General features: G+C 43.4%; 1 protein-coding gene across 1 annotated transcript in view; it reads right to left on the bottom strand.

Annotated features, from left to right (window-relative positions):
* MAN2C1 (mannosidase alpha class 2C member 1) overlaps positions 1-22,803 on the bottom strand; it is a gene marked incomplete at its 3' end in the record, with an annotated part of 65,636 nt that overhangs the window by 16,414 nt on the left and 26,419 nt on the right. Inside the window, 8 exon segments of the mRNA XM_029575300.1 lie at positions 6,376-6,521; positions 8,976-9,071; positions 10,404-10,520; positions 11,379-11,471; positions 12,013-12,123; positions 12,560-12,666; positions 20,143-20,332; positions 21,784-21,961. Coding sequence (XP_029431160.1) covers positions 6,376-6,521; positions 8,976-9,071; positions 10,404-10,520; positions 11,379-11,471; positions 12,013-12,123; positions 12,560-12,666; positions 20,143-20,332; positions 21,784-21,961 — 1,038 coding nt within the window.

Below are 22,803 nucleotides of genomic sequence, written 5' to 3'. Positions count from 1 at the left end.
TCTTCACCTCTCAACCAAACCCCACTCTGCTTGTAATCCCCCATCTTATCTATTTCTAGGTGATTTACATATTCCACTTGTTTCATAAGTGGTGTAATCTTAGACTCAAGTCTATCCATGTCATCACATTTCGACTACCGTCAGAAATTCTTTTTTCAAACTTCATATGTTAAAACACCTCCATCCTTTACTATTTGCCAATGAATTCCATACCGTCCTACAATCTCTTATTCTCATAGGTATAGATTACTAAAATGCCCTCTATCTTGGTCTTCATGTTAATACACTTCGTCCCTTACATCTAATCCAAAATACGGCTGCTCATATTCTAGCTAGTACCTCTCAAAAAGATCACATATCCCCGATTCTACACTCATTACACTGGCTACAGGCTCGATTCAGAATACAATATAAAGTTCTTATCCATTATACATAACCTAATTTACAAAGATTCTTCTACCTGGCTTTTTTCGCTCCTTCACATCTATCAACCAAATAGGCAGTTATGTTCTCTACATAAAAATCTTCTAGAAATACCATCAATTTGGTTGGCCAGATTCAATGAAGGCATGCTTTTTCAGTTGCAGGTCCCTCGCTCTGGAATTCTATCCCAGATCATCTAAGGCAGATCTCACCGCACACTGAATTAAAAAAATATCTGAAAAGATATATGTTCTCAAAGGCCTTTGGATCACTCTCTACTGCTCGGTAGGCAGTTTCATGACACTTGTTGTTTGTCATCATAAGTTTATTTTCCTCATCTTTACCAGACAAGTGACCATGATTATGTTTCCTTTATTTTTTATTTTATTTTAATGTTTTATGGTATGAATTTTTATGTTATTTTAATTGTGTACATTGACAAATGTAAACCGTTTAGACCAACCTCATTGTAAAAGCAGTATATAAACCTCTTTTAAATAAATAAATAAATAAATAAATAAATTAAATAATTCCCTTTTAATTTTTATTTTAACAACTTCCCGTGAAGCAGAAATCACTGACCTCAGATTGGAAGGAAATGGAGTGAACACAGCAGAAAGAAAGTACCCACTGGGACAGAAGATTCCCAGCGGCCTCTGCTCCTTGGCTCTGATAACATCTCTTAGGGACAAAGAGAAGATAAATGATACAGGATACAGGCAATCCAGGGCGGGAGTGTGGACTGGCATGCCTATCTTAGAGGAAAGGAAATTATCAAGTAAGTAGTAATTTCACCTTCCTCTGCATTCAGGCAGACCAGTCCACACAAGTGGGATAGCTTCTTAGGGTGAGATGCTGCCTGGGCACCCATCAAAACAGCCCATGCAAGTGATGCGACTTCCCGAAACCCTAACATTCAAATGATAATGTTTGGAAAAGGTATGCACAGAAGACCACATGCTGCTCTACATACCTCCAACGGAGACAGCAATTGCAACTCCACCCAAGACACCGCCTGTGCTCTGGTCGAATGGGCCATAATTTGTTTGGGCAATGGCTTATCCACATCCACATAGACCACCATTACCACCTCCTTAATCCAACATGCTACCATGGCACAAGAAGATGCTTCCCACTTCTTTACTCCCTCTTGAAGCACAAAAAGCTGGTCCGTCTTTCGAAAGGTCTTGGTAAACTTAAGATAGTGCAGTAGATGACACCTCACATCCAAGGTTCGCAACAGCTGAAATTCGTTCTCATCCACAGTTCTATCCAACAATGGTAAAGACATGGACTGAGTCAAATGAAAATACGAAACCATATTTGGCAAGAAGAAGGGCACCATTCAAATTTGCACTCTGTCTGGTGTAATCAGCAGAAAGGGCTCCTGAGAGGAGATGGCTTGAAATTCTCCGCGCTGAACACATGGCAACTTAGCACACTGTCTTTATTGTCAGACATAAGGAAAGCTATTGAAGAGGATGGAATGTGGGACCCTGCCAAAAAGGTCAGCACCAGATTCAGAGCCGAACATGGTGCCAGTATTTGTAATGGAAGCTGAATATGCTTAACACACTTCAAAAATCTAGACACATCAGATGCAAAGAGAGAGACCTCCCCTGAACTCAACCCCTATTACAGGCCAAAACCGCAACTTGCACTTTTAGCATACTAAGGGCCAGCTTCTTATTCAAACCGTCCTGCAGAAAATCCAGAATGATGGGGATCTCCACTTTAGCAGGAACACACTGCTACTCTAGACATCAATGCTCAAAAACTCTCCATACACGCACACTTGCCAAAGACATAAAAAACATGTGTGCCTGCAACATAGTGCCAACCACCAGCATGTAATACCCCCACTTCACAAATGAAAAAGAGTGTAGAAAGGATGATAGTCCTTATAAGTTCATATCCTTTGACATATTTATTCAACATAAACTCCTGAATCTTGAAATTGATCATATAATGCAGTTAAAAAGTGTCCCCTGACACAGACACCATGTTTCGCCACAAAGGCTGCATCGGGAGGGCAGAAGGGCTGTGATTTATACACTATAAAACAGAAAAAACAACATCATTACAAGGTAACGACATAAAACAAAAAGGGCACAGGCAGCAAATCATGACAACAACATACCTCTTATAGATACATTCGTCTCGTGCAAGAGTTCATAAAGAGCATATACAAATCACAGAGTTTTGAAGACGCCTGCCTATCTCTGGTAACGGAGGCTGGACCCCAAAATCTTCACTGGGATGAACGGGAGCTCCAGAGCCAGAGTTCCCATCCTTTCCAGTCTTCTTGGACTAAATACTGCGGCCTCCCAAAGGAGCAAGACCTCTAATTCCCCAACCCCTGGTTTGAACGGAAACACCAAGAGGCACAAAATCGCCCTCTAGTAAAGGGGGACCACGATGCTGGTTTCCTGTCTTCCGGCAGGCAAGGTATCTTAGAATCTTCCCACCTATTTCTATCTTCTCCAACTCTTCCCTGAACAGAAGGCGCCCCTTAAAAGACAAATTCATTAAATTTGCCTTAGAAATAGTATCAGCAGACCAGTTGTACAGCCATAAGAAATATCTCACTGCCACCACCGAAGTCACACTTTGGAGCAGCTGCGCACACCAGATCATAGCCTGCGCATCTGCCAGGAAGGCAGCTCCAGACTCCCAGAAAGTTTTTCTGTGATCTGGTTCAGTCCCATCTTCCTGCGGATCTTCCTGAGTCAATCGCAGTTACACAAGTTACATACCACAAGGCAACAGAAAGCAGCAATCGGCAAATTCATGACCATATCCTCGTAGGCTTGCTTCAGAATAGCCTCAATACACTTATCCTGGGCATCCTTCAGGGCAGCTCCACCTTCCACCGGAATGGTGGTCCGCTTGGTTACTGAATATACCAGTGCATCCACTTTAGAAAATTGAATTTCTTCGGTGCAAAAGGGTCTAGAGGGTATATCCCTGCCAGGGATCACCTCCCTTTAAAATTAGCCTCCAGTGCTCCCTACACCAAGTCAATCAGTTCCTGTACTGCCTCATGAAGAGGGAATAAAACCAAGTTACCTTCTGTAAACTGACCAGTATGGATTCTTCTTCTTCTGCAGCTGAGACGGCACTGCCTCTTCCTTATCCAGTCACTATTTATCCGGGAAATTCATCCCGATGGAAAATCCGAAGAATCGTCCTATGAGCTTCCACATCTAGAGGAATCTCATCCTCCTCTAAGATGGGCTCTCTGGGATCCTCAGGATAGCCATCCAAGGAATTCTCCGATATATCAGGATCTTCTCAATCTTACTCCTGGTCTCCCCTGCCTCAGAGGAAGGGCCAGAGTTGATCACTTCCTGTTTCATGAGGAGAATGGCCCCATAGAGAGGGTTCCTTTGGCTCCTGACCATGGTACATCTTGTCCCTTACAAAAAGGTCTGGAGGCCTTTAAAAAATTCTAGCCATAAATTGGAAACCAGTTATAAAGTGTTGTCCAAATGGTATCTAACACCCGTTAAACTACATAAAATGTATCCCTCGCAGGGGGTAGACTGCTGGAGGCAGTGTGGCCAAGAGGGTACCTTCCTTCACATATGGTGGACCTGTCCCAAATTAGTACCGTTTTGGCAGCAAGTACAAACTATGATACACCAGATGTTGCATATCTATTTGGCATTGAAACCAGAGGTATACTTGCTCTCAGCCTATCCAGACTCAGGGAACGTATTGAAATGGACTTTAACTCATCAAGTACTTTGTGCGGCTCGACAGGAGGTAGCGGCATGCTGGAGGACAGCTTGGGTGCCGACAGTGCTTACTATCTCGCAAAGACTCTGGCAGTTACATCACTGGCACTATCTTCGGGCTCAGCATCTCGACAAGATGGAGAAGCATGTCTTGGTCTGGGAGCCCTACCTGCGATGGTATAAGGACTTGTGAGACAAGTGGGATATTGGGAAATGGGAAATGTTCCCCATTGACAGTAAATGGGTACCCTTGTATTGGGGAGTCCAGGGGAAGGTACAAATAGACATTAGTGGGATACGAAGAGGGAGTAGGGCAGGAATGAATATCAGGAACTGTAGTGTCGATCCGCTCTGTAACTCTAGAGCTATTATGAAGCATGGGGGGAAGGGAAGGGGTGTAACAGGGGGGAGGTGGGGGGAGGGGGAAATGGGGGTAAAATAAAACTGAGGCATTCATGTACTACGTTCAAAGTTTAATGCAATATTGTTATATGTTATAGCAATGATTACTGTTACTGGATTGTTTATACAGACAGTGCCAATAAAATTTAATTAAAAAAAATAAATTCTAGCCAGAAGCTAGAAATAAGCTAGGAGCAGTGTATATATATATATATATATATATATATACACAAACACTAACTTCTGCTTATTAGCTGCCTTACATACTATTAAAAATAAACACAATAACCACTGCTTATTAGCTGCTTTACTGACTATTTAAAAATACAAACAGTCTAACTTCTGTTTATTCAATGGCTTACTATTAAAAGCACAAACACACAAACAAACTAAATAATATTCCCCAATAGTTAACTTCGCCCCAATACTTTTAAGAAGAGCACCAGGCTGAACCCAACGGATCCTTACCCTCACTGGAAGCTGTAACTCTGCTATCCAAGGGAAAGGGCTAACTGCCTTCACCTCCAGACCCCCTTCCTACCTGTCCAAATCCAAATTGGGCACTCAATTGAAGGAGGGAGCACCGCTATCATCTCAGGAGTCTGCTCTGACCTGCACATCCTATTCTGACAAGCCTACACACAAGTGTGCATGTCGACCATCTGCTGGAGACAAAGAATACTGTTGTTAGGCTAATGTCAGTGCAAGGCTATATGATTGTGACATCAGCGAGTCAGTTGATCTCTGTCTCCATCTGCTGGTTGGCATTCATAACCCACTTGTGTGGACTGGCCTGCCTGAATACAGAGTAAATAGCTGGCTAATTTTAAAGTTTTCCAGTCTTGAGAGATCTGATAACTTTAGATTTAACTAGCTATACTCAAAATAATATAGCTGATTAACTGCCATGCAGAAAAAAAAAATTGTTTTGCAGTTCTTAGCAGCTCGAAACAAATCCCCTCCACCCAAGCAACAAAACAAGGGACAAGCCACCAAGCCCCCTCTGATACCTATTAATTCACATGTTCAAAGGGTTAGAGCCAGCCTGCCTCTCTCCTCCTGCAACCTGCTCCCTAATTCCATCAAAATGTTGAAGATTCAGTCCGCCTGTATCTCCACTGCTACATAGTAATGAAGAAAGCATCAGCCTGGGATCATGGTAGCAGCCTACTGCAATCCAGGTAGAAGATTTGTCATTGAAAAAGGTACTGGCAGGATGCTTTTTTTTTTGTACATGGCACTTAATAAGCTATATACTTTTGAATATAGCCAATTAAGTCTAAGGTTATCCAGCCACAGAAGGCTGGATAACTTTAGACCTGCACCGAGGAAGTAAAGGATGCACACAGAATGGCATTTTCAAATCTGCGTTTGCATTTCTTCCTCTATTCCTCTGCCTGCATAGAATAGAAGATGCAAAGCCTATGAGAACTTTTATACCTGGATATTCATGTAACCAATTTTTCAAAGAACAAAAACTAGTTTTTCCTTTGGAAGTTATCTACCAGTTCTGCATGAACTTTGTGCCTAGGTAGCTACTGAAAACTGTCCCCTTCATGTTGAACTCTTGGGGCCTTTAGACTCTGTATTTCTGCCACTGATACTAGGGAGATGGAAAGTCTGGTACCAGGTGCCAGATTGTACATGGCAAATAGACGCAACAGCCTCAAGCTCCTGCATCTCCCTACCTCGTTATCTTAGCCGGAGAGCTGGATGGGGTTGGGGGAAACCATGGGGTCAACAAGGCAGCAGTAAAATGTGAGGAGATGATGGAAGGGCAGAAGGATAACAGGTGAGAGGAGATCCTGACCTGGGCAGTCCGTCGGTGTCCGTCATTCTTTTCATCCGGTCAAGCATCTTCTGGGTTGGGCCTCCTCCTCCGTCTCCAAAGCCAAAGAGGAATGCACTGTGGTTCACACGTCCCTTGTCCCTGTTATTCTTCAGGGTCTTCAGCATCTACAAGAGATTCGCACAGAAATTATGGATTGTGCACCTAGACAAACAACAGGAACCATGGAAATGGGTGAAGGAAGCGTTCTGATGAGCTGAGACTATTCTTTAAAGAGGCCAACTTACAAAGTCATTTATGCAGGTAAACAGCAATCTACTCATGTAACGAATGCTGCTAAAAGGACATAGCATCGATCCAGATGGTGAGTGCTTTCAGAGGTAACCCTGGGTGCATTACCTTCCAGGGAAGAGGCAGCCACACAAAAAGTCAAGTTCCAAAGTGAAAGCACATGCATCCCTTCTCCTTGGAACTTAGAACAAAGTCCCAAAATGGATAGTTTGAAAATTTCCCCAAATGTATTAGTTTTTTCACCCACAACTGCCTTGACATTGATTAACCTACATGAAAATCATCTGAGTCAACACAGCTGCAAATCAAAGAAACCAGCAAACAAAACAACCTGTCGTGCTCTACCAGGCAGTTTTCACTTTCTTTTTGACAGCTGCCACTGTCAACTAAATACTAGAAATAAAAGCAAAACACAAAGGAGGTCATTTTCAAAAGGTTTTTCCGCATGTAATGCCTTTTGAAAATTGCCTCCAAAACGTTTTGAAATTTGTTTTACATCTTTGTTAACCATTTTCACTGTTTTTAGATTTAAGGCTTCCGAGTTCACTCACAAGGTCACACTGTCTAGCTTTATACACTATTGAGCAAACTTTAATCAGTCAGTTTGGGGAGAGTGGAGAGAAGCACTTTCTATCTAAAATGTTTATTAAATAAAGTAAGAATTGCAATTTATAAAGCATTGCTGAAGCATTTTGCACCGATATGGGGACAAAGATCTGAAACGGAGCTGTCTCCTTCTACATTCATAGTATTGTGAACAGCACTTGATGATAAAAGACTGAGATCATTTTGAAATGAGCTTTAATAACAGAATGTTGATATGAATGTAGACAATATCACAGCACAGACTATTTTTGTACAGCACAGACTTAGTTACAAATTATATAAAAAATGATCCCCTGAGAAAGCCAATTTTCAGATAGCGAAACAAGGATTCCAGGGTTTTTAGCCTGCGAGGAACAATTAGCTTGGAATTTCACGTTTCTGTAGGTTTGAGTTTGTATAAAAATGCTTATGGTGTTGAACTTTTATCAGATTATCAAGTCCATATAAGATTGCCAGTATTTTTAATGATACTTTGTTAGCGATAAATAGTGTGCACTTGTGAGAATGATGATATTATGAATTTGTAATTAATGATTTATACAAAAAGAAAATAAATAGATAAAAATGCAAGCAATAAGTAATTGGATGCAATAGAATTGTAGCATTGTAAATAAGATAAATTAATTTTGCTCTGATTGATATATATATTTTTTTTTAAGTATATGTGTGTGTAAGATTGCACAGAGGTGTCCTGGTATCTTTTTGATATTTTTGGGTTTATGTATTTATATAAGACATTCTATTTGCCATATTTTTTTAAACTAAACTTTAAGAAAATAATTTGCAGAGGACTGGATGGCCCAAGGGAACACCTCTGGGCCACCAGTTCAATCTAGGCTCCCTGTGAGAACCAGTTTGGTAGCCTCAACTCAGTTCCCCGTGACCAGCTGTCCACATCACAAAAAGCCACCATCCTACTTTGGAACTGATGACAGACTCGGGAGAGAGCTCCAAAGATGTCCCAAGCATGCAGACTAAATGAACATTTCATCCTTGGAGCAAGGTTGAGGCACTTTGGTCGATGAGTGGAAGGGAAGCTTGCATTGCTGCTACCTGTTCTGTGGATAAATGGAGGACTTCACTTTCCAGTGCTGTCCACACAACACGTTTCTGGAGCAATTTTCAAAACTATGCTTTTGGATGCAAAGTTCAGGGGTACTTTTGCCCTCCAAGGACTCTGCGCCAGAACTCAAATGCAAAGAAAGCGTGCACTTTCCCTTTCAAAATTGCTCAAGGAAAAAGAACCTGCAGAGATTTGCATCAGCTTTGTCTCTGGATACTTTTTCCAGAGACACCACCACGCACAATTATAAGAATAGAAAACTGTGTGTGTCCTTCCCTCCCCCTGCCTAACCCCAGCCTGGGAACAATGCCACAAAAAATGCGGGTAAAAATACGTGTGTTCTTCTACAATGTACCTACTTTTACCCACATGCAGGCTGGGTAATTCCCCAAAAAGCTCTTTTACCCCAGTAAATACTTTGAAAATTGCTCTCTCCATGAGTACAAAAGTCAGTATAAAAGTTTTAAATCAAAAAAAGATATTTACTTGTTCATGAGGTACATAGATGACAATACTGGTAGAGCAGGATTCACAGATTTTTAATGTTATAAAACCTGTTTGACAAATAGATTTGAAAAGGTCATCACTTAAAGATGTGTAAGCACTTGACTGCTGTCCCAGTCCCGGATGCTCCTAGCACAGAGGGGAGACCTCTACTCACCTCCTCCACTCGACCCATCATTCCGTAGGAATCTCCAGGTGGGAAATGGGTGAGGACCCGAGAGCCATTAATGCCTTCCCAAAAAAAAGTATGGTGCTAAAAAAGAAAATAATACATTTAAGTAATTCCAACAGAAGCTAAGGTCCTTTGTACCAATTACTAAATCTTTACCAAAAAGTCAAACACAAATAGGTAAAAATAGAAACACAGATCTGCTCATATTGATTCTTGCATCTACCCCCCTGGAATGAATTCACATTGGTCACTGTCTATTATTCTCACATTACTTGGTAGGGGCTCCAGTTTCAGTTCTCAGCCTAGCTTTCCTGCACCTTGGGATGGCCAGAGCTAACACTCACAGCAGAAGGCATCACTTATAGTGTCCAACCTCCCAAAGCTAATTTGTGACATGTGGAGGGAATGCGCGACCTGTGGTGAAGCCCACTGGAAGGTATTACACTGCACGGATTTTTATTCTGTGGGCCAGTCGACCATCCTAGATCACTATGCATACCACGGCATTTATCTGTCAGGTGGTGATGCCATAATTTGTCAATTCAGTGGTGGTAGAACATGGGGAAAGAAACAGAACTGTCAATAGCAGTGCCAAAAGAGTTATAGCTCAGGTCCTCCAGCTGAAGTCTCTTTGGTTACGGCTTACTAATGGGAAAAGGTCATGGACACCACTTGAAAGTATGTAGTACTGATCCTAGAAATGCAATAATTATTTCACATGGAGAACCCTTGTGCTAAAGCTTTGCAACAGGTACTCCCAACTTACTCTAACTGGTGTGACTGCTTTAATCTCTTAGTATTAAATGAATTCCCTTTTTAGAACACCACTTATGTAATTTTGTTGGTGACGTGGAATCCTTGTGATTGATCAATTTTTCCCCAACATTATGGGTAGATCTATTGAGCACGACAGACTGGAGGCTTCAGAGGAGGTCAGAGGAGCAAAACAGATTCTGTGGATCGATTGAGTACCATGGGAAGTACTGGGAAATCAAACTGATTACTGGAAAACAAGAGTCAAAATGAGCAATTTCCTCAAGTGAAGACCTCAAGACTGCTGAGGCCCAGGTTCTGCAAGACTGAGACTGAAATAATGACATTACTTTAGAAGATATCATTGTCTGTTTTCTAGTGGGGTTGTGATCTACAGAGATGGTTGTTATGGAGGGATGTAGTCAAGATTTGACAGCATCTGTAACTGCGGAGAAAGTGGACGGTATGGGCTACCAAAGACATTTCTGTAGCTAAACTGGAATGGAATACAGATCCTTTTAACAGCAAAATATTACAAAAAGACAGCAAGAAATGGATTTTGGCATTTGCATTCCTGCCTAGAATGAGAACCATTAGAAAAGGCCAAGAGTGCCAGCACAGCAAAGTACAGTGCCTATATCAAGGACCCGCACTACTCACCGGGAATGAGTTTACCAGGCTCCAACTGAGTTTCTGAGTGAGAAACCGCTGAATTCCACTGCCACACATGAGTTGTGGCAGCTGAGCAGAGTATCCAAATGTGTCTGGCAACCAAAACTGTAATGCAGACAGAGAAAGTGGGTCAGGAGATGAGACACAAGTACTTTGTTGTTGATGTTATACTTGAACATGTATTTTAATAATTATGGATTTTATTTTCTTGTATTTATTATTTTTTATGTTCTTTTTTGTAATTTTAAGAGATTTTTATTTTATTTTATATTTATATTTTTTGTACACTGTTTTGACTAAACTTTGTTTGTAAAGGCGGTATAAAACCATTTTTAAATAAATAAATAAGTAAGTAGTCAGAAGGAAAAGAAGAGGGAAAGAGATGAAGTGGAAGAGTGGAGATAGGGGAAGAGATCAGAGGGACAAACAGGCAAAGGGAAACAGAGAAGGGCATAGGAAGATGAAGGCAGAAAGAGAGAGGGTTAAGAGAGCGGGGATAAAGAGTCAGAGAGAGACAAATAGGAAGAGGGAAAGAAAAGCAGATGACAAGAGGAACAGATACAGCCAAGGGGAAAGACATAGGAGACAAGGGAGATTTAGGCAGAGGGAAACAAGAAGATGAATGAAGAGCTGAGAACCAGAAAGGGAAGGATGGAACAATAGACTGACATTTTCAGTGGTATAAAGATCAGAGATAGGCAGAGGGGAAATAAGGGGGTAAGAGGAAGACAAAACTGAGAATGTGATGGAGAACAAGAAAGAAAACTGATAACATGAAAATAACTACAGGACATTGATACAAAAAACCCCACAAAAAAACCAACAACATTTCTTTGCCAAGCTGCACACTCATAGCTGCAGACAGACAAACACTAAGCTGCTCTCTCAAATCCCAGACAGCAGTCACTGCCTCCCTACCCCCCTCACCATTCCCTGATAACAGCAGAAGGACACCGACTGTACCTCTGTGCACGATTTCCCAAACTCCTGCTGAAAAAAGCGCTGCCCCTGGAGGAACTGCCGCACCATCGACTCTCCACTGGGGAGATTCCCATCCTGGAACGAAACAGGAGCAGGGCGTGGAGCGAGAGCATCACTAGTACTGAGCAGCCAGGTACATGCTACCCAATCTCTGTCTCAAAGGACAATTTTACATAAGAACATAAATCATTGCCATACTGGGTCAGACCAAGGGTCCATCAAGCCCAGCATCCTGTTTCCAACAGTGGCCAATCCAAGTCACAGGTACCTGGCAAGTACCTATTCACCCAGGTAAGATGACTTGGCTGAAGATCTGCCTGGCTAAAAGCATGTGCTGGTTTCCACAGAGCACAGAGATGCTGCCAGGGGTGGATTTAGATTAGGGGAGCGGAGAACAACGCATGCATTCGGTTTTCAAAATATATACGCCATTTCCCCCTCCCCTCCCTCAACAGTGCGCACAATTTAAGGGCACCGTGTGTGGCTTTCCTTTGAAAATTAGCTGCAATATCTGCAGGGTAAAGCACTCACTTAAGTGGCAAACAATGCCCCCACCCCCCAACAGACTAAGCCAGCCACAGAAATATAAGGAGAGGCGCAGAGCTCCATTCCTTACCATTTCCACCCAGGTACCACCAACGGGTATGAACTGCCCTCGCTTGACATAGTCCTGAATCTGTGAGTACAGCCCTGGGTACCAGCTCTTCACCCACTCGAACTGCTGGGCCTGGAGAGATGAAAGGCACTTTACTGCGAGCTGAACGACAGAACATGAAGTGGTGCCTCCCGAGCTGTGCACGAGAATAAGCACAACAAGGAGGAGACGGCAGCACTCGCCTCAGGTCCACACTGTGCTGCCAGACCCCTGAAGAGATACAGGTAGCGCAAGCAGGATGGCTTCTATCTTTAGACTAATGGAAGTGGATAATGATGATAACTCAAGACAAAAAAGTGACTCCCAGGAACTGAATGTGTCTAAACCTGTGGGTGCTGAGATCGCTCTTCCTGAGATATCCCCAGCGCCACTGGGAACGGCGCTACAGGAGAGAGAGTATGTGCTCCCGGGAGCCAGGAATGGTGATATCCTAGCAGACAAGTGCGACAATATGCCTGAAAGATGACAACGATGCTCCTCGGGAGTCGAAGAAACGATGGAAACTTACCTGAGAACAAGTGAACTTAAAGTTGGGGTTTTTCTCCATCAGGCGTATCACAGTCACCCAGCTCCGAGCGCACTTTCGAATCGTCTCTTCGTATGGCCACAGCCAGGCTGCAGGAAGAAGACACAAACACGTTATGGCTATTGTTTACCTTTTCCCTTGATCCCTAATTTAAGGCACTAGTCAGGAAACTTCCCCTACATTCACTGCTCCCACTGAAGCCAGTTTAGCAGCAGCAGCAGCAACTGGAGGATGGCAACCTGCATGCATATTTCAACTGGCCAGAGCTGGGAGTCTGGTGTTCAGCTGGAAATAGTAAGCCTGGTGCCTGCACTATTAGAATGACCAGGAACCTCTTACCCTCCCCCACCACCTATAGCTAGAATAATTTTTATTTTATTTATTTTATTTATTTAAGGTTTTTTATACCGGCATTCATGATAGCGTTCACATCATGTTGGTTTACATGAAAACAGGGGTGTGATGAATACAACTAAGAACATAAATAAACATGATGAAGAGATGCAGTTACAATTAACAAGGGCTGATGAACTGGGGTGGAGGAAATAAAGAGAGATAGATGAGGTTAATTATATACAAGATTATTATTAATTATATACAAGATTATTATATACAAGAATATTATATAATATTCCTGCTGACTATTCTCAACAGTCACGTAATCAAAATACACAGGTTTGTTCACTACGTCCTTCTGTGGAATATCTAACAATCCTATTTTCATCTTTTCTATACTTTTATTTCTTTCGCTATAAATCTTTACGTTTCTTTATATACTTGCAGTCAAATTGAGACCAAAGCTCCAATCAGCTACTGAAAGATGCTTTTGGGAAGAGACTACCAGGCTACAATGATGCTCTGACTGATGCGTGTGAAGCGCAGAGGTACTGCTAATTATGACTAGAAGTGAAGGCAGGGCACCTACATGAGACCATTTGATACAATGCACTGACAAAAAAAACAGACAGGCTAATCCTCAGAGAGTCGGTGAGTGAATAATTTTACACAGCAATTCAGTAGGACTTACCTGGGTAAGTCTGCCACAGAATATACCCAGCAAAGCTACATTCAGAGCTTTACCCTGACAAATGCAGGACAGACTTATGTGCAAACTTTAACCGGACAGTACGCAATCTGTACGCTCGCTGGCTAAAGATCAGACCCGAACCCCAGAACACATCCAGCGCTGCTGCCTCTTTTTAACATTGGTATATTTGGTGCACACAGCTCATTGGACACCTAAAATGTTTCTGCTTGATAGAGGGAAATGTTCAAATCTTGGCTTCTGCCCGACTAACTCTAAAAGTTAAGCCAGACAAAGCCTTTAAATAAACAACCTCAAAGAAAATAAACAAGCATTCTGTCATCTGCATAGGACACTGCTCAGACACTGAGCCACATGATTTCACCTTCTGGCACGGCCTGCATAGGAGGTGTAAGGCACGGAAGTGGTGGGGCCTCCTTGAATTTTAACTAATAGCCTTTGCAAGCGATGTTTAAAACCCAACTTTCCGATGTGATTGCCTTCCATGGGCTATACCTCCTCCCACACATGGCTGTGGCAGTGGCTTGGCTATCCTCAAAAACTATGCGGTGGCTTCTGGGTGGTAGTCGATGGCTGTCTCTGTTGGTGCTGTGCTCTAGATCTGTTCCTGGGGGGCACTGGCTACACATGCGGCCTGGGTTGTGAAAAGGTCTGTGTCCGGTAAGGAGTAAATTGCCAATACAGATGTCGTTGGTAGTTGGATCTTCAGTAACTAGAGTAATTCCTCCTGGATGCCTACATTCTGTTCCTTTAGTTGTGAGACTGCCTCCCTCAACTTGTCTCCGAAAAGATTATCTCCCTTACATGGAAGATCAGCTAACTTCTCATGAACATCTTCATGAATGGCACTTGCTCTCAACCACACCATCCTGTGTACTCCTATAGCCACCGCTGATGCATGGGCTGAAGCCTTGAATGCTTCGTACACCGTCCACAGGAGGTGATGTAATCCTTCCTCCATGTCTCTGTCCCTGAACTCACTCCACAAGTGGGGTTTGAGCAATTGCAAAAGCTCATATAGATATTGAGTAATGTATAACTGGTGTTGGATTTTTGCATTCAACATGGCCATTTGGAAGGTTTTCTTCCCAAAATAGTCCAGGTAGTGGTTGTCCTTTTCGGGTGGTACATTAGAATGCAACCTGGATTTCTTCACCTTCTTCATGGCCGACTCTACCACAATGGAAATGTGTGGCAACTATACCACACTAAAGAATGGTGACTTCTTCATCCAAAATTTCAGGTCTATTTTTCTGGAAGCAGGAAGTCCTGAGAAAGGAGACTACCAAGTTGTTTCCATGACTGCAGGGGAAGGGAGTGCTGTAGGCTCAGACAGGACCTTGAAAAATCTTCAGGTTGCCGAGGACTTCTGCTCTAGGATCTGGTACTCTCTTCATTTCCACCTTGAGCAGCAACCCTACTTTCTCTACACATTTTGAGTAAGAGAAGTCTTCGGGTCGCAAAGATGGCTCTGGGGGTTCCTCAAGTGGATCAGATGGAATGCCTGTGGAGGATTCTGGTGAAGACTGTGGGGAGTCAGGCAGTTCCGAGCTCGGCTATGGTGATTGTGGCAGACGAGATCCTTCTTGTCGTTGAGAATCCTGTGGTCGAGGAGAGGTGTCCTTGTGTGGGGATAACTCCACCGATGAGGGGCTCATAGATGGACATTCTTGATTCCCTGATTCCAGAGATGTGAAAAAATTATTGAGAATGTCCAAGATTTGGGATATTGCCTGGGATGCCCCTGCAGTGATATGTTGGTCCCTTGCCTCGGCTATTACGTTGTGGGGCTTATCTTGGCCCAACTTTGTTCTTTTGGCTGTTAGCATCGCAGTCAAGAGGATGTTTGACGAAGCCCCCACTCACGGTGAGCTGCTGGCTCTGACATATTAGACGGTCTAAGCCTCTTCAATAAAGGCTCTTGAAGCTGAGGTGAATCTCTGTTCCTTCATGAGGTGGAAGAAAGGTCAGAGAATACCCTGCTTGAAACCAGTGCTGGGTGATCAGGGGAATGCGTCAATGGGCGCGTACGCGCATTGTGCTTCGGGATTAGCAGAATTAGACTCCTGCGCCGATGCCTGGTGAGTAGGGCAATGCACCAATGCACATTTAAGTGCATGAGTGCACCACGCACCTGGATTGATAAGCTGAGATGCCAATCCAGGGCTTCCCTGGATGTAGAGCATTGGTCCCATATTGATGCAGCACATTGCCCACCGCATTCGCAGGTGGAGTGTGAGCATTTGGGGGCAACTACCAAACCGATGATGCCTCTCTCGACAGGCAATGGCTTTGAGGTGCATGGGGGGGCAGAAAGTGATGGGGGTTCCTGAACTGATCGCTTCTTACTTTGCAGTCCTAGACAGGAGAACCTTTTTTCTTTCGCCAGTCTATGAATATTTGGTGCTGGAGAAGAGTGAGAGGAGTGGCGCTCTGAAACCAGAGCGCAGGACCCGGCTTCATCTCTCAGACACGCGATCTTCTCTGCGCGTTGTCCTCTGGGCCCTGGGTGACATCCGACCACAGACCCGAGAGTTGGACTGGTCGTGCTTAGGGTCCAGGCAAATGTAGCAAAGGTCATGTCCATCGGTGATGGACATAACCTTACTGCACAGGCAATATCTGAAGACAGGCGGTTTGGGTGCCATTCTGTTGTTTTTCCTCTTTTTCTAAAGTCCAAGGAAAACGAGTGAGAGCTCTCTGCGTGCTACTGGCAGTGCAGAAAAAAAACAGACTGAGAAGGAACCGATTTGCGCAGGAAGATATGCACAGTCACACAGAGCCAAAGCTCTGTAATCGCTGAGAGATGCTCCATCTACAGGCCGCCGGAGGATGACCCAGACAGCATCTCTGCTATCGACAGGAAAATGTCTTTATGCAGAGATGTCGGTGATACAAAGTCTTTATAAATCCTGTGGGGGCAGGGATCTGCTCCAAATTGCAGGAGAAACTAATGTTTGAAAATATGCAGCACAAATGTTGCTTAAGGAAGCCGCTCCTTTATAAACCCTGTGTGAAATCATCTGCTCGCTGCGTAGGTTATCATATTAAAGAGAGTGCAGAGTATTCACACGTGCACCGGAAGTTCACCACTGAACATAAGCCGACAAACAGGCCTTCGGATGTTTCGCCAATGCAGGCTTCCTCAGGCGAGAAATACTGTCAAACACTGACCAGGCATGCTGTGTTGCTAGATGGAAACAGCCTGAGCAGTGCTAGTTCAGTGTCATTCAGTTTATCAAAGGAAAAATATCAGTAGCGTTTAATCAGCTACCATAATTTAAGGTCACGGCATTGAAACCTTCAGCAAGCGTCAGAGCAGGGCTGTCAAAACCTTTACCCATTTTCAACATCTGGTGCTAGCCAATCCTTTTCTATATTGTATTATTTTATATAATTGTGAAAAATTAATTGTTATTTTTGTGCCAATCCCTAAGACATTCCTATTCTTCTATATTTACTATATGGACACACATCAGGAACACTAGTAAGTACTGTCACTGCCTTATTTTTTTTGTACTATCTATCTCTATATCTCTATATTTATCTATATAAACAGAAAATGGACAAAATAAAGAATACTAATGGTGAGCAATTTAGACTAAATGAATCACTAAATCCTGAAAAAATTAACAGTATATTCAATTTTAAACATAAATTTTATTAGAAATGTAATCAAAAGATTAAACGCTACATGTTCTTAAAATGCCATTTAGAAGAGAGATTAACATACATTTTATAATGTCCCAGGAGAAATAGTATTAAATGTCCTACTTGTTTAAAAAGGTCAGCATGGAGTTCTGATGATGATCAGGACAGCAGCGCTATTTTTATTAGGTAACATGATTTTTAGGGGGTGGGGAGGGGGTTAAAGGGATTTTTGTTTTTGGCTTTTAATGGCCACACTGCTCACAATCTCCAAGGTTCTTGAATTAATAAATCAATGAATGTCCGCAAATTCTCTTAGATTGAATATTGCTAAATCAGAAGCAATTTGCTTCTCTAGGGACCCTGACTATTTCACTAAAACTCCGATGCACTTCTCTTTCAGTTATGAGTACTTGTGTCGATTTTAAACTTGTTATTCACAACTTGGGATTTTTAGTTTGACTCTAGGCTTTCACTTCATGCTCATATAAAACCAATCATTCGTACAGGTTTTTTAAACTAAAATTACTACGACATTTAACATTTATTTTAAACCAAGGCGATTTTCGTACTATTGTACAGTTGTTTGTTTTATCCATAATTGATTCTTATAGTTTCCTATTTATGAGGCTCCCAGCTTCCTCTGTTCAGCCATTGCAAGTACTGCAAAATTCTGTGGCCCATTTGATTTCTGGGGGTCACAGATGGGGGCCACGTTTCCCCGTTATCGTATGACCTGCACTGGCTGCTCGTCAAAAAGCGTACTGAATTTAAAATCTTCATACTAATTTTGTGCAGATATAACAAGTGAAATTTGTCCATAGTATGTTTGGTATTTCAGATATTTTTCTGTCCAGCTAAGCAACATTTCCACTTCTTCTGCCACCTGCCGACTTTTTGTGCCACCTTGATGATTCACATACACCACCTGCTGTGGCATTGTCAGATATTATCCTGACCATATGACCCTTCACAAGTGAGTCTAAGAATTGCAGAGCTAGCCAAATAATTTTACTCTCCAAATGACTGATGGACCACATCTACACTTCCTTTGGCCATTAGCCTTGAATAACTCGTCCTAAACAATGATCTCCCCATAATCACTGTCACCTAAGCCTGGGGCTCAGGATCCACTCAAGACCTAATTCTTGGGATTCAGCCACAATCTCAAGCTGATTCAGATGTCCTTTAGCACCGTCAGCTTTATGGAGTAATTCTTGCCCAGGGAACCAGATCCAACACCGCTGCCATGGAACCAAGAAGTTGAAGATAACTCCACACCATCGACCTCTGGGCAGATAACAATGAAAGAATCTGATGCAGCTTTGACTCCTTTGTTCCATCAGATGCACTTGACCTGCCCTCATGTCGAACAGAGCTCCCAGATATTCCAGGGTCTGCGAAGAGTTGAAACTGCTTTTGGAAAAGCTGACTGCCCAACCCAGCTCCTGCAAAACCTGCAACATCTTGTTGGTGGCCACCACTCTCCTCTGGTCTGACTTCACTCTTATCAACCAGTCGTCCAGATAAGGGCGAACCAAAATTCCCTCCTTCCGCAGGGCTGCCCTTAGAGAAGGTTCTTGGAGGAGTGGTCAGCCCAAGGGTCAGAGCCTGAAACTGGAAATGTTCCCCCAGCTCTGCAAACTGCCGGTGTTCTCTCTTTATAGGGATATGGAGATATGCTTTTGTTATATCCAAGAAGATCAGAAACTCCCCTTGCCACCCTGTCAGAATAAAAGACTTCAAAGTTTCAATTCTGAAACAAGATACCCACAGGAACCTGAGATCCAGAATGCTCCATCCTTTTTGGGCACCACAAAGTAAATCAGATAATGCCCCCCCCCCCCGAGCCTTTAGGACCAGAATCAATTCCTTCAAGCAGAGCAGCTGATTTAACGTTACTCTTACAGCCTCCCACTTGAGTAGAGCGTGACAAGGGGAAATCGTAAAAGTGTTTGAATCTGGCTGGAGGAATTCCAGGGCATATCCTTCCTGAATCATCTCCAGCACCCAATGATCAGAAGTAATTTGGACCCATCTCCTATCTCCAGAATTGGAGACTAGGACCCCAAATTCTCATTGAGAGGCTCAAGAAGCGCCTGCCCCAGAGGCACCATCTTTACCTTCTCTTTTGACCGACCAAATGTCCAGAATCTCTGAAAACCCCATGACTGCCCTTGCTGAAATCTTCTAGAATCCAAAAACTTATTTCAGGCCGGAAAAGACTGGGAAGAACCTCTAGGTCTGTCCCTTGGGAACCTTAAGTACCTTGGATTCACGCCAAGCCTTGGCTCAAAGCTCTGCTCAACCGAGGGAAAAAGATCTCCACTTTCACCTCAGGAGCTGCCTATCTTTTCTTTTTAATGCCTTATGGCACTGCTCAACTGATGGAGAGAGAACCAGTCTTTCACCTCAGGAGTTGCCCGACAACAACTCCTATTCAGCCTAACCAGGCCTCAGTCCCCGCCTACACCATCTGCGGAAATCAGAGAAAACTGGCAGGCTGAGGTCGGCACATAGACGGGTGACATCAGTGAGCCTGAGTTTTCTCTGTCTCTACCTGCTAGTTGGGATGCATAAGCCATTCATCTAGACTGGTCTGACTGGATGAAGAGAATTTTTTTTTAATGTGCTAGTTCTGCTGCTTTGAACCATTACCTGGAGTTTTATGGTCTGCTCTGATGTAATTTAGAGTCAGCTGACAAGGTTTATGAATTCAAATGTTAGACAGGAAGAAAATTAATGGAGTAAGACGCACAGTGGAGAAATACAAGTAGGTGCTGACAATAGACAAGAGCTGGATTATGCAATACTCACAATTTGAAGCTGGTGTAGGTGGGAAAGCTTTTGGATCTGCCTAACAGCAAAATACCTGAATCAATGTGGCAATGTCCCAGAGCATGGATGAGGTGCTGGCTGTCCCCGTTCTTTTGGTGGAAGAAAGAAGAGGACAGCCGACGGACTTTTGGGAAAGTTGATGGGTCTGTAACGTCACACAGGTTCACCATCTGATTGGCTACGTAGAGTGCCTGAAAGCTCCGCTGATTTTCTTCCCCGAGCAGCTGTAGATGAGAAGGAGTAAATGAGGTGCAACAGTAAGCCAGACGAAGTGCATCCTGGTTCCCAGGAGTACAAATCCTGCACAAACCAAATCACCTTTGTATGGAACTTAAAAGAATTTGCCAGCAAGAAGATCCAGGTCAGCAGCTTGGACCAAAACAGGAAACCCCAACAAATGGAATAAAATGTTTTCAAAAAGGTCACTCTGTGCATAATTTACATTTTCTGTTTGGCAGCTCCTGTGGGCCTTCAGTTCAGAAGCTGCAGTTACCTTTTGGTGCCGATATCTCAAGAGATACAACCCAATACGGCTGGAAGCTGAAGGAGAGAAACCATTCCTGAGATTCCTGCTGTCTGGACACATCGGTAAACAATGTGCAGAGCATCGGCAGGCCATCCATTGGCCAGCTTCCCCTACCTTTTAACAAAGTGATTTTCTGACTTGGCACCGAGCCACAAAAGCTGTGATTCCAAACCTTTGAAGCAGGAGATGGTGCTGGGGTGGGCACCTTTATAAAGGAGTATATCTGAGACAGCTGCTATTATGGGGGTTATAATAAAAGAAATGAGGAAGTGGAAGTAATCACTAGAAAGGAAAACATGAGCCTGCTATGGGGTAAGCTGAGCTGACAGCAGGGCAACAGTTTTTAAAGTATTTCCATTTGGGACCCACCTAAATGCTCTTAAAAGCTTCTGGCACTTATCACAAAATAAACCAACTCTAGAATCCAAAAGAAACCATTCTTCTTACTGCAGCATTAATACTGTAAATACCTGTCCACTCTTTTCTTTGAGTTTCTGAGTGTTCCCACTGCAATTTATATCTTGTGACTCACCAGCACAGATGCCGGATCAATTCCCTCTTTTTTTTAGACAATAATGTTATCAGAATGACCACCTGGCTTGGTATTTCCTGGAACGCAACGCCTGAGGCTGCCAGTGTTGTTATCATACAGAAGGGCCATCCTCAAAGGCATTTGCCCAGGTAAACTGGTCCGAGTGAAAAGCGCTCTCTTCAACTGCACAGTGCTGGACGTGCAGCCGCATTAACAGGAGGCGCTCCCGAATGCGTGTTCAAGTCTGGAGAATGAAGCAGCCGGCAGACTGAGGGTTTTCAGCTGCAGGTGTCCTGTTCTGCCCCTGCTTGGCTGCCCGCACAAAAAGCAGCTACAAAGTACTCAAACACCTTTTCTGCATGCACTTTGCACCAAATCATTTTCAAAGAGAAACACAGGATGCTGCCCTTTGAAAAACATTTGTAAATTACACTTGTTGGAAGTGCCTACGTAGTTTGCAACTAAGCGGGTTACTTCCAAACCACCCCTACAATCTTTACAGCCATGGCCACCAACGCCCGCCTTCTTTCAGCCAACAGTGACGTTCTGGACATCTGCTGCAAAGGGAAAAAGGACAAGAAGTTAGACAGCGGCACCGGAAACAGTAACTTGAATACCCTGGCCATGTCCAGGAGGATCTCAAAATCCACCAGCAGCTCATGCACATCCCTGTTAAAAACCACAAGCTCCGCACGTTGCACGACAAACTTCTTGTTGGGATCAGGAGGTGCAATCATGATGTTATTCCCAGCCCCGAAGAGCTTGTTGCAGGCCATCTCCACATAGAGGGTCAGGCTGTGTGCACAAGAAGAAAAAAAAATGAAAAGAACCAGAGGACAGACTTATAACATCTCTTCATCCTGACCTAGGCATCTATGAAGATCAGGCAACCTAAGCTTAAAGTTTGCTTAGGACCAAAAAGGGTTATGTTCGCTTGACTCTTGATTACTGACTGGAAGGGTAAGCTGGGCTAGTTATTCGGACTGGAAGGGTCAGTGTGAGGTACTGTGGGACAATAAAGCATAATATCTCAGACAGGCTTTCTGGGACAATTACTAAGGACTGGTAGAGTTAGGTTCACTGGGCTAATGGCTGCTACTGTCAACTTTATTGGGCCAGTGGCTGATAAGGCCAGGCTCCCCAGGCAAGGAAAGATAATTTTTCAGAATGGCAATTTTCAAAGACTTACTCACATAAATTCGCTGTCTAAAAACTGCCCTTCCAGAGAGGATAACAAGCATGCACACATGTATACAGATATATGGACGCGCGCACACACTCTCATGTATTTTATATAGTGCATGCAATTGCGTACAGATGATATAAAATACGCGTAAATCTATCCTACAAAATATGCTCGTATCTAAAAGATATGTGGCATGTAATGTAAAACAGCCGAATAAGTAGTGTTTTAGCACTTATCCACCTAGACTCACTAAGCCACTATGTTTTATAGCAGGAGGAGTCCCACTATTGCAAGGGGGGTCACCACGATAGTGGGGCCCCTCCCTTGAGAAAGCATTGCGGCTGTATGGCGCACTCTTTTGTGCTGAGGCCAGACACCGTGGCACAAAAGAACGCGGCGAGCAGACCTTTCATGCGATGGCGGCCCCCAACCTCACGGGATTGCCATCGCT

Source organism: Rhinatrema bivittatum, chromosome 13, assembly GCF_901001135.1.
Source record: "Rhinatrema bivittatum chromosome 13, aRhiBiv1.1, whole genome shotgun sequence".
Taxonomy (NCBI): Eukaryota; Metazoa; Chordata; class Amphibia; order Gymnophiona; family Rhinatrematidae; genus Rhinatrema; species Rhinatrema bivittatum.
This window is presented reverse-complemented; position numbering and strand designations above follow the sequence as displayed.